The following is a 14,600-nucleotide window of genomic DNA, read 5'->3' on the forward strand; positions in this document are numbered from 1 at the left end:
CTCCGTATGCCACGGCAAACTGGCTGACACTGACGGCGGCGGTGCACAAATGCTGCGCAGCTAGCGCCATTCGACGGCCAACACCGCGGTTCCTGGTGTGTCCGCTGTGCCGTGCGTGTGATCATTGCTTGTACAGCCCTCTCGCAGTGTCCGGAGCAAGTATGGTGGGTCTGACACACCTGTGTCAATGTGTTCTTTTTTCCATTTCCAGCAGTGTACTTCTCGTACCACGCCAGATGCCCTCAGCGCGTTGGGCAGTGGTCACAATGTTTGGCTCATTGGCGTAAATTTTCGAGTTGCTCACAGCAGTGTCAACGTCATTATAAATATTCCAGCTTGGTAAACGAGAGAGACCGACAGCATTACCTGAAGTCGCTTGGCCGAACGGTTCTAGGCACTTCAGTTCGGATCTACGCGGCAGCTACGGTCGCAGGTTCGAATCCTGCCCCGGGCGTGGATGTGTGTGATGTCCGTAGATTAGTCAGGTTTACGTAGTTCTAAGTTCTAGGGGACTGATGACCTCAGATGTTAAGAACCATAGTGCTTAGAGCCATTTGAACCATTCTGAGGTCGCTCAGTTACGGCGGTGTTGTTAGAGGGCTGTACGTACAGTGCTGGCATCGGAATTCTACACTTGTTATCCTCAAATTCTATACTCACTTTGAGCAATACGGAATGCCACTTGATAGAAACTCATTACAATCAACTACGAGTTTGCTGCGATGATGCTCATCTGATCACCATTCACGGGAACAAGGAGGAAGACGGTTTAAAAACTATGCACACTTCGATGTTCTCTGACATTCACATGCTCGTTCCAGTGCATAACAAATAAAGAATTTCTAATTATTACTTAAACAGTGTAACTAATATTCAGTACTATAATAAAACTATGACTTTTCCCTATTGCTGTCAGTAAAACTCATTAAGGTAACCAATGGTAGTAACATAATTTTCACAAGCTGCGACATTGTCGCGAAAAAACAGGGACCCGTATATGTAATCAGTTTCCTTTACTTTGTCATTGCTTCTTAGACAGCTCAACATAAATTCAGAATAACACCTTTCAGATAATGACACTTGTAAAAGTTTAGAGAGAGAAAAATGCTGCATTATAGTACCTGAAAATTTCGACAGAAAGATTTTTAGATCCGCTTCAACAGACGAAAATGTAAGAATGTTTCTTACAATGATATCCCATTCAAACAATACGACGGGAGCGAAAGAAAGGCTCACTTGCATTGAAAGTTACATGACTGTCACACAGAATCACTCAGAAATTCGGATGTGATAACATCGGTGGTACGAGTCAGTTCTATGTCCAGTCATGTTCCAGGGTGTTGATGCGACAAACGTTTCAGAATGTCAGTCGCGGTTTTTCGCTCTTCGCAACCCTTCTCTAGCATGCCCATTTGTTTCTGCTTGTCTCCGATCATGTTCGCTGTCTGCTGATCTGTTTACATATCGTCCAAATGGTTCAAATGGCTCTGAGCACTGTCGGACTTAACTTCTGAGGTCATCAGTCCCCTAGAACTTAGAACTACTTAAACATCACACATATCCACGCCCGAGGCAGGATCGAACCTGCGACCGTAGCGGTCGTGCGGTTCCGCATTGTAGCGCCTAGAACCGCTCGGCCATCCCTGCCGGCCATATCGTCCAGGATTCTTCATATTCAAGAACCCATACGTCTGAAAAAGTTGCAATGTAGTAGTTCGACAGTCGGTTTACTTTATTTACGTTGAGTTGAGCTGCAGAGTTCGTAAATCGGTGTAGATGCGTTGTTAGATGACTGGTTGCATAATCTACATCTACATGAGTACTATGCAATTCACATTTAAGTGCTTGGCAGAGGGTTCATCGAACCACAATCATACTATCTCTCTACTATTCCACTCCCGAACAGCGAGCGGGAAAAACGAACACCTAAACCTTTCTGTTCGAGCTCTGATATCTCTTATTTTATTTTGATGATCATTCCTACCTATGTAGGTTGGGCTCAACAAAATATTTTCGCATTCGGAAGAGAAAGTTGGTGACTGAAATTTCGTAAAAAGGTCTCGCCGCGACGAAAAACGTCTATGCTGTAATGACTTCCATCCCAACTCGTGTATCATATCTGCCACACTCTCTCCCCTATAACGTGATAATACAAAACGAGCTGCCCTTTTTTGCACCCTTTCGATGTCCTCCGTCAATCCCACCTGGTAAGGATCCCACACCGCGCAGCAATATTCTAACAGAGGACGAACAAGTGTAGTGTAAGCTGTCTCTTTAGTGGACTTGTTGCATCTTCTAAGTGTCCTGCCAATGAAACGCAACCTTTGTCTCGCCTTCCCGACAATATTATCTATGTGGTCCTTCCAACTGAAGTTGTTCGTAATTTTAACACCCAGGTACTTAGTTGAATTGACAGCCTTGAGAATTGTGCTATTTATCGAGTAATCGAATTCCAACGGATTTCTTTTGGAAACTGGTGAATTTTCAATCTCTCGTTACTTGCGGAAATCTTAGGTTGTTTGGTTGAATTTGGGGAGGGGACCAGACAGCGAGGTCATCAGTCCCAACAAATTACGAAAGGATGAGGAAGGAAGTCGGCCGTGCCCTTGCAAAGCTTCAGCCCGGAACCGCGCTGCTGCTGCTACGGTTGCAGGTTCAAATCCTGCCTCGGGCATGGATGTGTGTGATGTCCTTAGGTTAGTTATGTTTAAGTAGTTCTAAGTCCAGGGGACTGATGACCTCAGATGTTAAGTCCGAGAGTGCTTAGAGCCATTTGAACCCTTTCAAAGGAACCATCCCGACATTTGACGGAAGAGATTTAGGGAAACCACGGGAAATCTAAATCAGGATGCCCGGACGCGCCTTTTGAAGTGCCGTCCACCTGAAAGTGAGTCCAGTGTGCTACGCCACCACGCTCGGCTTGCAGAAATCTTTCTTCGGATATAAACTGGAAATAAGTGCGGAAATCTGTTTCCGATCGTTCGCATAACAATGGTGATGCACAAGATACGCTTTTCGCCCCAGTAATAAAACAGGCATGATTAAAATCAAAGCTAATGATCATATCTGTAGAATGTGTGTGTATGTGGGGGAGGGGGGAAGGAGGGGGAGCTCTTCAAATAAAGAGGTAATAAATCTGCAGAGAAGTTTATTGCATTCGTGTTCTAAGGAGTTGCAGCAACAGTTACAAGAACGACATGGGCAAATCGTGCCCTGAAACCTCATAATGTTAGTGTGGTTACCAGACAGCTGACGAGCGTAGAACATTCTTTCCGTGACGCCGCCTTTGCAAGCTGCTGGCGCAGGATGACATCAGCTGTGCGTCCTTCCTGTAAGTCAGCGGCTGACAGAGCAGCGGCTGCGTGAGAATGGAGAACAGTGTTGGCTCACTGGCTACAGGCTGGCGTTGCGCAACGCGGTGGCCAACGCCAACGGGGGACTCACCTGCTGTGAAGTGGCAATCGGCACATCTGCTAACCAGTCCGCGTCAACACATAACAATAAGGCACAGTTGTGCTAGTAGCTATTATCACAGGGTTGCTATATACTTGGTACTAAAATGAACAAAAGGACCGCTGATCTAGTGTAAGCAATTCCATTAACACAACAAGTCGAGACTCCTCACAATTCCTATAATGTGACTCGAAAGTGGACGTTAGTGCAAATATTGCACTGTATTCCTTCGTCAACATACTACGACTGCGACGCCAGGAGTATAAACTTATTGTAACTATTTTAGTATTTCGTCAACGGAGTATTTCACTTTAAATCGAGTACATCATTACGGAGGTGTGCAACCACTGTATGAGCTAAGTACGCTCGACAAAAATCTGCTCACCCCCAGGAGACATCATGCTATCTCTGAATGCAGCCTTAATAACAGCCACAATGTGGCTAGAAAAAAAAAATCCATAAGTTCTTTTAGATATGTCGTACCCAGCTCAAGTGGTTCATTAATGGGATTGTTGTTGTTGTGGTCTTCAGTCCGTACGCCAATTTTTGTTTTTCTTGTTTCCTTTATTGCCTGCTGAAGATACGGACTGGATAACTCCCTTCTCAACAACTGCTTGTCTTTCATCCCCCTAGAATCCTATAAATGCCTTCTGGTACGTGTACATGTTGTAAGGAGCTTTTCCCTCCCTTCTGCCTTCAGAAGTCCAATCTACGTTGTCAATAACTTTTTCTAAGCCTACAAATGTGGGAGCAAATCGGAAAATTTAACAGGTCTATCGAGGTGCGATAGGGTGCCCTAGTATTCGTCAAACCAGGAAACTATGCGTGCATCGATGTGAAGCCGGCTGATGTCATCTTAGAAGACGGGAGTGTCCAGCGTATATTTACACTACTGGCCATTAAAATTGCTACACCAAGAAGAAATGCAGATGATAAACGGGTATTCATTGGACAAATATATTATACTAGAACTGACAGATGATTACATTATCACGCAATTTGGGTGCATAGATCCTGAGAAATCAGTACCCAGAACAACCACCTCAGGCCGTAATAACGGCATCGATACGCCTGGTGCTTTGAGTCAAACAGATCTTGGTTTGCTTGTACAGGTACAGCTGCCCATGAAGCTTCAACCACAGTTCATCAAGAGTAGTGACTGGCGTATTGTGACGAGCCAGTTGCTCGGCCACCATTGACCAGACGTTTTCAATTGGTGAGAGATCTGGAGAATGTGCTGACCAGGGCAGCAATCGATCATTTTCTGTATCCAGAAAGGCCCGTACACGATCTGCAACATGCGGTCGTGCATTATCCTGCTGAAATGTAGGGTTTCGCAGGGATCGAATGAAGGGTAGAACCACGGGTCATAACACATCTTAAATGTAACGTCCACTGTTCAAAGTGCCGTCAATGCGAACAAGAGGTGACCGGGACGTGTAACCAATGGCACCCCATACCACCACGTCGGGTGATACGCCAGTATGGCGATGACGAATACACACTTCCAATGTACGTTCACCGCGATGACGCCAAACGCGGATGCGACCACCGTGATGCTGTAAACAGAACCTGGAGTCATCCGAAAAAATGACGTTTTGCCATTGGTGCACCCAGGTTCGTCGTTGAGTATACCATCGCAGACGCTCCTGTCTGTAATGCAGCGTCAAGGGTAACCGCAGCCGTGGTCTCCGCGCTGATTGTCAATGCTGCTGCAAACGTCGTCGAACTGTTCGTGTAGATGGTTGTTGTCTTGCAAACGTCCCCATCTGATGACTTAGGGATCGATACGTGGCTGCACGATCCGTTACAGCCATGCGGGTAAGATGCTTGTCATCTCGACTGCTAGTGATACGAGGCCGTTGGGATCCAGCATGGCGTTCCGTATTACCCTCCTGAAACCACCGATTCCATATTCTGCTAACAGTCATTGGATCTCGACCAACGGGAGCAGCAATGTCGTGATACGATAAACTGCAATCGCGATAGGCTACAATCCGACCATTATCGGAAACGTGATGGTACACATTTCTCCTCCTTACACTAGGCATCACGACAACGTTTCACCAGGCAACGCCGGTCAACGGCTGTTTGTGTATGAGAAATCGGTTGGAAACTTTCCTCATGTCAGTACCTTGTAGGTGTCGCCACCGTACCAACTTTGTGTGAATGCTCTGAAAAGCTAATCATTTGCATATCACAGCATCTTCTTCCCGTCGGTTAAATTTCGCGTCATCTTCGTGGTGTAGCAATTTTAATGTATAGTAGTGTATTTTAAAGATGCAGAGAAAAGGACAACCACTGATCACCAAGAATATTGAAATAAACGTCCTGGTACATACTGACAGTGAGTGGGTCCAAGTCATGGTAGTAGGAATACCCACAGAACCTCCAGCCTTAGCTAACCCCTAACCCCCCGTACACTGCTGTTTAATTACCTCATTCGGCCGTCCGTGTGTTCGACTTCCTCCATCATTTGAGGAGAGGCAAAATAACGACTAGACGAACGACATTGCACACCTAGCTTTCGGAAATCTATGACTATGGAGCCTGCATGTTGCGTTCATCCATGCTTCGCAGGATATCATGTGACAAGAGGGCAAGCCGAGTTTCACGCGAGCGATGATTTTCATCTGAAGGTAATTTATTACATTATATCTCAAATTATATTCAAGAATTCTGCAGCATACCGATGACATTGGTCTGTAATTTTCTTGTAACCTTTTTATTATACAGCGCTCAGACCTTCATAAGACTGTAACATGTGTGCTATGCATATGATCCTATATAAATGTACTTTTATCTCCAGATATCTTGCGACAGTAGCTGGGTAGTTAATTCATTTGATCAGTTGTAATTTTTGGCGCCACAAGTAAGTCTACGAGCAGTGCATCCGGTACTGCGGGCAGTACATTTCTTTGAGTCAGAACCCAGTCATCTGTCATCAAAAGTCGAATTAGTATGCTTATATCTTGCAGTCACTGGCGTATCCCCTATTTTGCGTTTTTTAGTATATTTACATTGGTTCGCGCATTATACAGATTGCACCCACATGTGCTTTTTTTTGAAAGGATGAATTCTACAAGGGAGAATCCTGTCACATTAAAGATTTCTGTTGCATGTTGTACGTTTTCAGAGCCTAACAATTCATGTACGTCGTAGACTGAATTCAATTTGATCACAACCTAAGGTGAGATAGTTACACGAAGCCCGCATCTCGTGGTCGTGATGTAGCGTTCTCGCTTCCCGCGCCCGAGTTCCCGGGTTCTATTCCCGGCGGGGTCAGCGATTTTTCTCTGCCTCGGGATGGCTGGGTGTTGTGTGTTGTCCTTAGGTTAGTTAGGTTTAAGTAGTTCTAAGTTCTAGGGGACTGATGACCATAGATGTTAGTCCAATAGTGCTCAGAGCCATTTGAACCATTTTTAGTTACATGAAATGGCGCTGTATATAACAATTCTTCTTTGTGGAAGGTAATTATCGAGGGTCATGTCAAGGCAGACACGCAGCAACTGAGCATAAACTTCCAAGAATTCACTGTAAGCATAACCACAACTTCCTTACAACTGTTTTCAACAGCAAGTACCGTGAATGAACGCCACAAGACATACAACACGTCTCGCTGACATTTGTACTGCTGTGCATTTACTATCAGTACAACAGAGATACAAAGATAAATGGAAGTAAGATTTCCAATGGGATACAATTACTCCGTGGTTTCCCTTGGCTAAGATAAACAGAGCGAACATTCTACACTAGTCCTGAGGAGTGGAGCGCTGAGAGTGACCAGCTCGGAGCCAAGGTATTGTTTCCAGCTTGAGGAGGACGACCTTGGGAACATTTGTGACCGGCGCCAAACCGAAGCTGCTGCCAACTGTGGTGAGAAATTGACGGTTCGTTGCATTGTCTGCATTTCCCGGTGTCCACTTTGTTCACCTGTCATAATGGTGAAAAGTATAAAGATAGATAAAACGACAGAAAATGTCTCGCGCCGCTGGGCATCTAGTTTACGCAGTCGAGTTTACGATTAGGGACAGTGGCGGCGTTGGGCGTCGGCGAGGTTGGTGACAGCTGGCCTCGCAAAAAGTTGTTCAAGTTGTTAAAATTTTTGCTACTTAGTTATCCGTCTTTATTTCCATACGAGTGTAGTAGAATTTATCTAGGGTCGTCTTGCAAAATTACGAAAGTCAAGTCCCTATTACACTATACACCTAAGGTGCACACCTATTTCTGCAGCGTCCCAGGCGTACATGTTTGGAACAGCAGACGAAGTCAAAACAGTGCACAATGACCCACATTCTTGAACGCTGCAATTCCCCAAAATTTGTGTCCACGTGGCCGGACAGGATTTAGCGTGACATTCGACCTGAATACAGATTTACAGCCTTGCCCCCAGGTCACACAGCACTCGTTCTCTCTAACGAGTAAGAAAAACCTACGTCACTGCGTGACCTCGCACTAAAGAACAGCGGTCGCGTCGCTGGTGAAGGGCAGCTTCAGAGAAGTAGGAGTTCCGAGAAGTGTAGCGCCTAATAGATGGAGGCGGCTCCAGTGGGAGGTCGAGAGTGGTGCTTATTATTCCATATGAGAGGGGAACGGGATGCCTGGCCTGAGTAGGAGCTGAGGAAAACGGGGAGCAAGTGTGAAAGGGAGCCAGCCTATCGTGACGAGAGCGTGTTGTTCTGTCGTTGCTGGTAGGAGGCGTGCAGGGTAATCTGCGGGTGCACAATGCAGGTTGTGGAAAGGTAAGCTAGAATGTCATTTCAGTTTGTACAGGCACTGCTGTTTCATTAGATCAGCCTTTCCCTAACTGCACAGTAGCTATCTTGTCTACTTCTGCGGTATCGTGAATTTTTCAGTAAATACGTGTGATTTAATACACTCAAAACAATTACACAAGTCGTGAGCCACGTTAAGAAGCTGAAGTCATTGCAGTTCCATTAACGAAAATAGATTCAGTTAACCGAGTTAATGAAACAGTAAATAATATACATTACAAGTCATGAGCCACTTTAAGAAGCTGGAGTATCTGCAGTTCCATCAACGAAAATATTGATGAAACAATAAATAATATAAGTTGTTGTTTCAATAACTGTCACAACCAGTCACAAGACCAACACTTTTCTTATTATTTACGTTTTTCGACGCTCATCTTCAGATATCACGTTTTATTGTTAAGGCACTTATAACTTATTACTTAGCATTAACTAAATAAAGGAAAGAGGAAATGAGTTTATTATGTTATCGCCGAAGGGTCTGCTAGAGACGGAAAACTATCTCGGATGGAACGACCGATCGAGGTAGCACATTGGTACGCACGCTGGACTCGCATTCGGGAGGACGATAGTTCGAATCCTTGTCGAGCCATCCTGACTGAGATTTTCCGTAATTTTTCTAAATCGCTCCAGGAATGCCGGGATGGGTCCTTTCAAAGTTCACCGTCGATTTCCTTGACCATCCTTGACACATTCCAAGCCTGTGCTCCATCTCTTATGTCATCTATGTCGACTGGACGTGAATCAGTAACGTTCCTTCCTTCTGTCAGACGGGAAAGGAAGTTAGCTGTGTCCGTTTCAAGCAACCATTTGTATCAATCGATTTAGGAAAACTATTAAAAATCAAAATCGGTATAGCTAAGCAGGTATCTGAACCCAGCTCGTAACGAGCGTCTATTTTTTATCTGATGATGTATGTACGCCGAACTATGCAATGTAATTTGAATGAAAGAAGCTGAAGGTGCGATCTAGGTGGGTATTGCAAATAAAGCATCATCCGCAGGATGGTAATGAAACGAAATCCTGATTACAGATGTTTCATCAATTAGTAGGCATTCTTGACCATCTCTTAAAGTGAGGAGCTGACAGATGTGAGTCTCCGACCAAACCAATCCTGTTTTCAAACAGTTCTAGTATACATTCTATTTGAGACAGTGGTGCCTTCTTTGAATATTTTCTCCCCTGTAGACTTGTCACGAATAGATCCCATGTGATTACTGGCGGAAGTGCAGTCTTTTTAGAGGTAGTCTGCAGTCTTTCTTTTCCATATCATGAACTTAATCTACTACTTGCAGTGTGTTGCCTTCATTCGACTATGGTGACAACGCTTCTGTGCTCACATTTACTTCGTTAACAACACTGACAAACGGTCTTCAATGATGTTTGAGAGTCTGCATCATCTTCACCCAGTTCTCTTGCAATTTTTGCAAGTGTCCATTATTTCACATGAAAATATTTAAGAACATCAAACTAGTATTTTTTTAACCATCTTGTACGCTCACTTGTTACTGGCCTTTCGATATGGCAGTCAAAAACCACTGTATGCTACATTATTTTATATAATTCACAAAAGCATTTTTGAAATGGTGCTTACCAACAGTGACTTTCTTCAGTAAAACTTCCTGTCCCATTACAAAAATTTTCTCCCTTAATGAAACTGCCCTCGTAATAATGGCTGAAGTTAGATATTTAAGTTGTCTAGTAACTAAGTGCAATTCACTTTCTTTTTGGTGTTTTGTTGGGTCATAGCTGGTCTGGATCCGTATACAGAAACTAAACAGTTTGGATCGGAAAGACACCTCTGTCGAAAGTCGGTCAGTCTGTGTATAGGAAAATCCACAGGTGCACACTACTACGTACGTCTACACACTAGCCCGGTAAAATTACCCTACTGAAGGTCAAACTCTCCAAAAAAAAGAGTATCTTTATACACTGTCCTGCTATAAGAACAGCTTGACAGTGTCCATTGGCACCCATTCCAAAGCAGTTCACCAAAACGTCTGTACAGTGTGTGTAGAAGAGACGGTCAGATCTACCTACTGTCGAACTCAGCCACCTTCAATGATAGTAGTACTAGAGAACAGGACGAGATTAGCTTCCCAAGTTCCGATGTGTCATTGCCAAAGTTGCTTACTTATTACCCTGCTGGCAGTGCATACCTCTTACTCTCATTGGTTGGGTTAGGTGTACAAAGAAACCTTCATTTGTAAACATCACGTGACCTGCGCAGGAGTTTTAGGCTTTATATTAATATACGAACAAACACTTTCGATCGGATTTGGATCCGGAGACACTGCAGGCCAATCCATCGTGGACGTCTCAGTGTCTTGTTTCCACGCTGCACAGAGACGGCTGCGATGTTTGAATCATTATTCTCTTGAAACACCGAGCTTGCCTCGTTCGAACCAAATACCTACTTAACGGACCTCAGAAGGCACTTTTGATATATACTGCACATTTTGTCAACACTCACCAATTTTGCAATCATTTGAAACTGCAACTGACAAAACAAAACATTTAAATCTCACACTGTTTATCTGCAAACACTGTACAAAAGCGCACTGAGTACAGATTCGAGACCACTACCAGGGCTGTCGCGGCGGAAGTTACATCTAAAATTGTGGCGTACACTATCTTGTGGAACTGACTGTATTGAGGTACCAATTATCTAAGTACATGTACTTATACCCGTAACAAATATATAGGGTGGTCCATTGATAGTGACCGGGCCAAATATCTCAGGAAATATGCATCGCGTTCACCGGATCTGACGTACCCGGATTTCTTTCTGTGGGGAAAGGTGAAGGATATTTGCTATCGTGATCCTCCGAGAAAGCCTGACAACATACATCAGCACATTGTCAATGCATGTTCGAACATTACGGAAGGCGAACTACTCGATGTTGAGAGGAATGTCGATACACTATTGCCAAATGCATTGAGTTTGACGGACATCATTTTGAGCATTTATTGCATTAATGTCGTATTTACAGGTAATCACGCTGTATCACATTGGAATAACAGAAATAAAATGTTCAAACGCACCTACGTTCTGTATTTTAATTTAAGAAACCTATATGTTACCAACTGTTCGTGTAAAATTGTGAGCAATATGTTTGTGAATATTACAGCGTCATCTATCACAAAGCGGAAACAGTGGACCAACTAAAACATTCATATATCTTTCCGTACTACACGAATATTTAATAAAAATGCGGGTTCCTATTTTTAAAAAAACGCAGTTGATATCAGTTAGACCTATGGAAGCGCCATCTAGCGGGTCAACCATAGCGCAATCTGATTTCCCCTTTCAAGCTCGATAAGTTTCGTTCTTTGTAGTTTTTTCGTTTGACGCTGCTTATTTTGTGAGATATTTGGCACGGTCACGATCAATGGGATATATATATAGGAAATAGAAAAAAGTACACATTGACACCGGTGTGTCAGACCCACCATACTTGCTCCGGACACTGCGACAGGGCTGTACAAGCAATGATCACACGCACGGCACAGCGGACACACCAGGAATCGCGGTGTTGGCCGTCGAATGGCGCTAGCTGCGCAGCATTTGTGCACCGCCGCTGTCAGTGTCAGCCAGTTTGCCGTGGCATACGGAGCTCCATCGCAGTCTTTAACACTGGTAGCATGCCGCGACAGCGTGGACGTGAACCGTATGTGCAGTTGACGGACTTTGAGCGAGGGCGTATAGTGGGCATGCGGGAGGCTGGGTGGACGTACCGCCGAATTGCTCAACACGTGGGGCGTGAGGTCTCCACAGTACATCGATGTTGTCGCCAGTGGTCGGCGGAAGGTGCACGTGCCCGTCGACCTGGGACCGGACCGCAGCGACGCACGGATGCAAGCCAAGACCATAGGAACCTACACAGTGCCGTAGGGAACCGCACCGCCACTTCCCAGCAAATTAAGGACACTGTTGCTCCTGGGGTATCGGCGAGGACCATTCGCAACCGTCTCCATGAAGCTGGGCTACGGTCCCGCACACCGTTAGGCCGCCTTCCGCTCACGCCCCAACATCGTGCAGCCCGCTTCCAGTGGTGTCGCGACAGGCGTGAATGGAGGGACGAATGGAGACGTGTCGTCTTCAGCGATGAGAGTCGCTTCTGCCTTGGTGCCAATGATGGTCGTATGCGTATTTGGCGCCGTGCAGGTGAGCGCCACAATCAGGACTGCATACGACCGAGGCACACAGGGCCAACACCCGGCATCATGGTGTGGGGAGCGATCTCCTACACTGGCCGTACACCTCTGGTGATCGTCGAGGGGACACTGAATAGTGCACGGTACATCCAAACCGTCATAGAACCCATCGTTCTACCATTCCTAGACCGGCAAGGGAACTTGCTGTTCCAACAGGACAATGCACGTCCGCATGTATCCCGTGCCACCCAACGTGCTTTAGAAGGTGTAAGTCAACAACCCTGGCCAGCAAGATCTCCGGATCTGTCCCCCATTGAGCATGTTTGGGACTAGATGAAGCGTCGTCTCACGTGGTCTGCACGTCCAGCACGAACGCTGGTCCAACTGAGGCGCCAGGTGGAAATGGCATGGCAAGCCGTTCCACAGGACTACATCCAGCATCTCTACGATCGTCTCCATGGGAGAATAGCAGCCTGCACTGTACTAGTGCCGACATTGTGCATGCTCTGTTGCCTGTGTCTATGTGCCTGTGGTTCTGTCAGTGTGATCATGTGATGTATCTGACCCCAGGAATGTGTCAATAAAGTTTCCCCTTCCTGGGACAATGAATTCACGGTGTTCATGTTTCAATTTCCAGGAGTGCATATATATATATATATAAGGATAGATTGCTACTCACAATGTTGCGGAGATGCTGAGTCATAGACAGGCGCAAGTCACACGCACATGATCACAGCCCTGTGTTTGTGTGTGTGTGTGTGTGTGTGTGTGTGTGTGTGTGTGTGTGTGTGTGTGTTCTGTTGACACGTTTATCATAAGTATGTAGTGTGGAATAAACTAATTAAGTAACAAGACCTTTGAGGACCGACTACTCACATGACTGGCCCAATAAGATAACTAAACCGATAAGATGTATAAATTAAAGTACATGGGTCCTGTATCAACTAGCGTGTATTCGGTGCGCTCATACTCAGGCGACGTCTGTTGCAGAGTCGAGCCGCATGCTGCTGTCGCAGATCGAGCCCAGCTTCTCGTACTGCACGCACCTGGTCGTGGGCTACGCCACCATCAACACGGAGACGTACAAGGCGGTGCCGCCCAGCGAGGACGAGCACACCACGTACACGAACATCGTGGCGCTCAAGAGGCGCTTCCCCAGCCTCAAGATCCTGCTGTCGATCGGCGGAGGCGCCGCTGATACCGACACCAGGGAGAAGTACTTCGAGCTGGTCAGTTGACATGCGGACCCGTTTCAGACATTGCTGCGTACAAGCATTAACAAACCGTTACACTTAAGGTCTCGGGTAACTACACTACTGGCCATTAAAATTGCTACACCAAGAAGAAATGCAGATGATAAACGGGTATTCATTGGACAAATATATTATACTAGAACTGAGATGTGATTGCATTTTCATGCAATTTGGGTGCATAGATCCTGAGAAATCAGTACCCAGAACAACCACCTCGGCCGGTAATAACGGCATTGATACGCCTAGGAATTGAGTCAAACAGATCTTGGATGCCCCGTACAGGTACAGCTGCCCATGCAGCTTCAACACGATACCACAGTTCATCAAGAGTAGTGACTGGCGTGTTGTGACAAGCCAGTTGCTCGGCCACCATTGACCAGACGTTTCCAATTGGTGAGAGATCTGGAAAATGTGCTGGGCAGGGCAGCAGTCGAACATTTTCTGTATCCAGAAAGGCCCGTACACGACCTGCAACATGCAGTCGTGCATTATCCTGCTGAAATGTAGGGTTTCGCAGGGATCGAATGAAGGGTAGAGCCACGGGTCGTAACACATCTGAAATGTAACGTCCACTGTTCAAACTGTCGTCAATGCGAACAAGAGGTGACCGAGACGTGTAACCAATGGCACCCCTTACCATCTCGCCAGGTCATACGCCAGTATGGCGATGACGAAGACACGCTTCCAATGTGCATTCAGCGCGATGTCGCCAAACACGGATGTGACCATCACGATGCTGTAAACAGAACCTGGAGTCATTCGAAAAAATAGTTTTGCCATTGGTGCACCCAGGTTTGTCGTTGAATACACCATCGCAGGTGCTCCTGTCTGTGATGCAGCGTCAAGGGTAACCGCAGCCATGGTCTCCGAGATGATAGTCCATGCTGCTGCAAACGTCATCGAACTGTTCGTGCAAATGGTTGTTGTCTTGCAAAAGTCCCTATTTGTTGAGTCAGCGATCGAG

At 45.7% G+C, this 14,600-nt stretch overlaps 1 protein-coding gene across 2 annotated transcripts in view; it reads left to right on the top strand.

The window, feature by feature from the left end:
- LOC126346622 (chitinase-like protein Idgf4) overlaps positions 1-14,600 on the top strand; it is a 47,138-nt gene that overhangs the window by 13,511 nt on the left and 19,027 nt on the right. For both annotated transcript variants that reach the window (XM_050002203.1, XM_050002202.1), the window contains exon 2: positions 13,374-13,612. In XM_050002203.1, coding sequence (XP_049858160.1) covers positions 13,374-13,612 — 239 coding nt within the window. The remainder of the gene's footprint in view (positions 1-13,373; positions 13,613-14,600) is intronic.

This window comes from Schistocerca gregaria, chromosome 1 (assembly GCF_023897955.1).
Source record: "Schistocerca gregaria isolate iqSchGreg1 chromosome 1, iqSchGreg1.2, whole genome shotgun sequence".
NCBI lineage: Eukaryota > Metazoa > Arthropoda > Insecta > Orthoptera > Acrididae > Schistocerca > Schistocerca gregaria.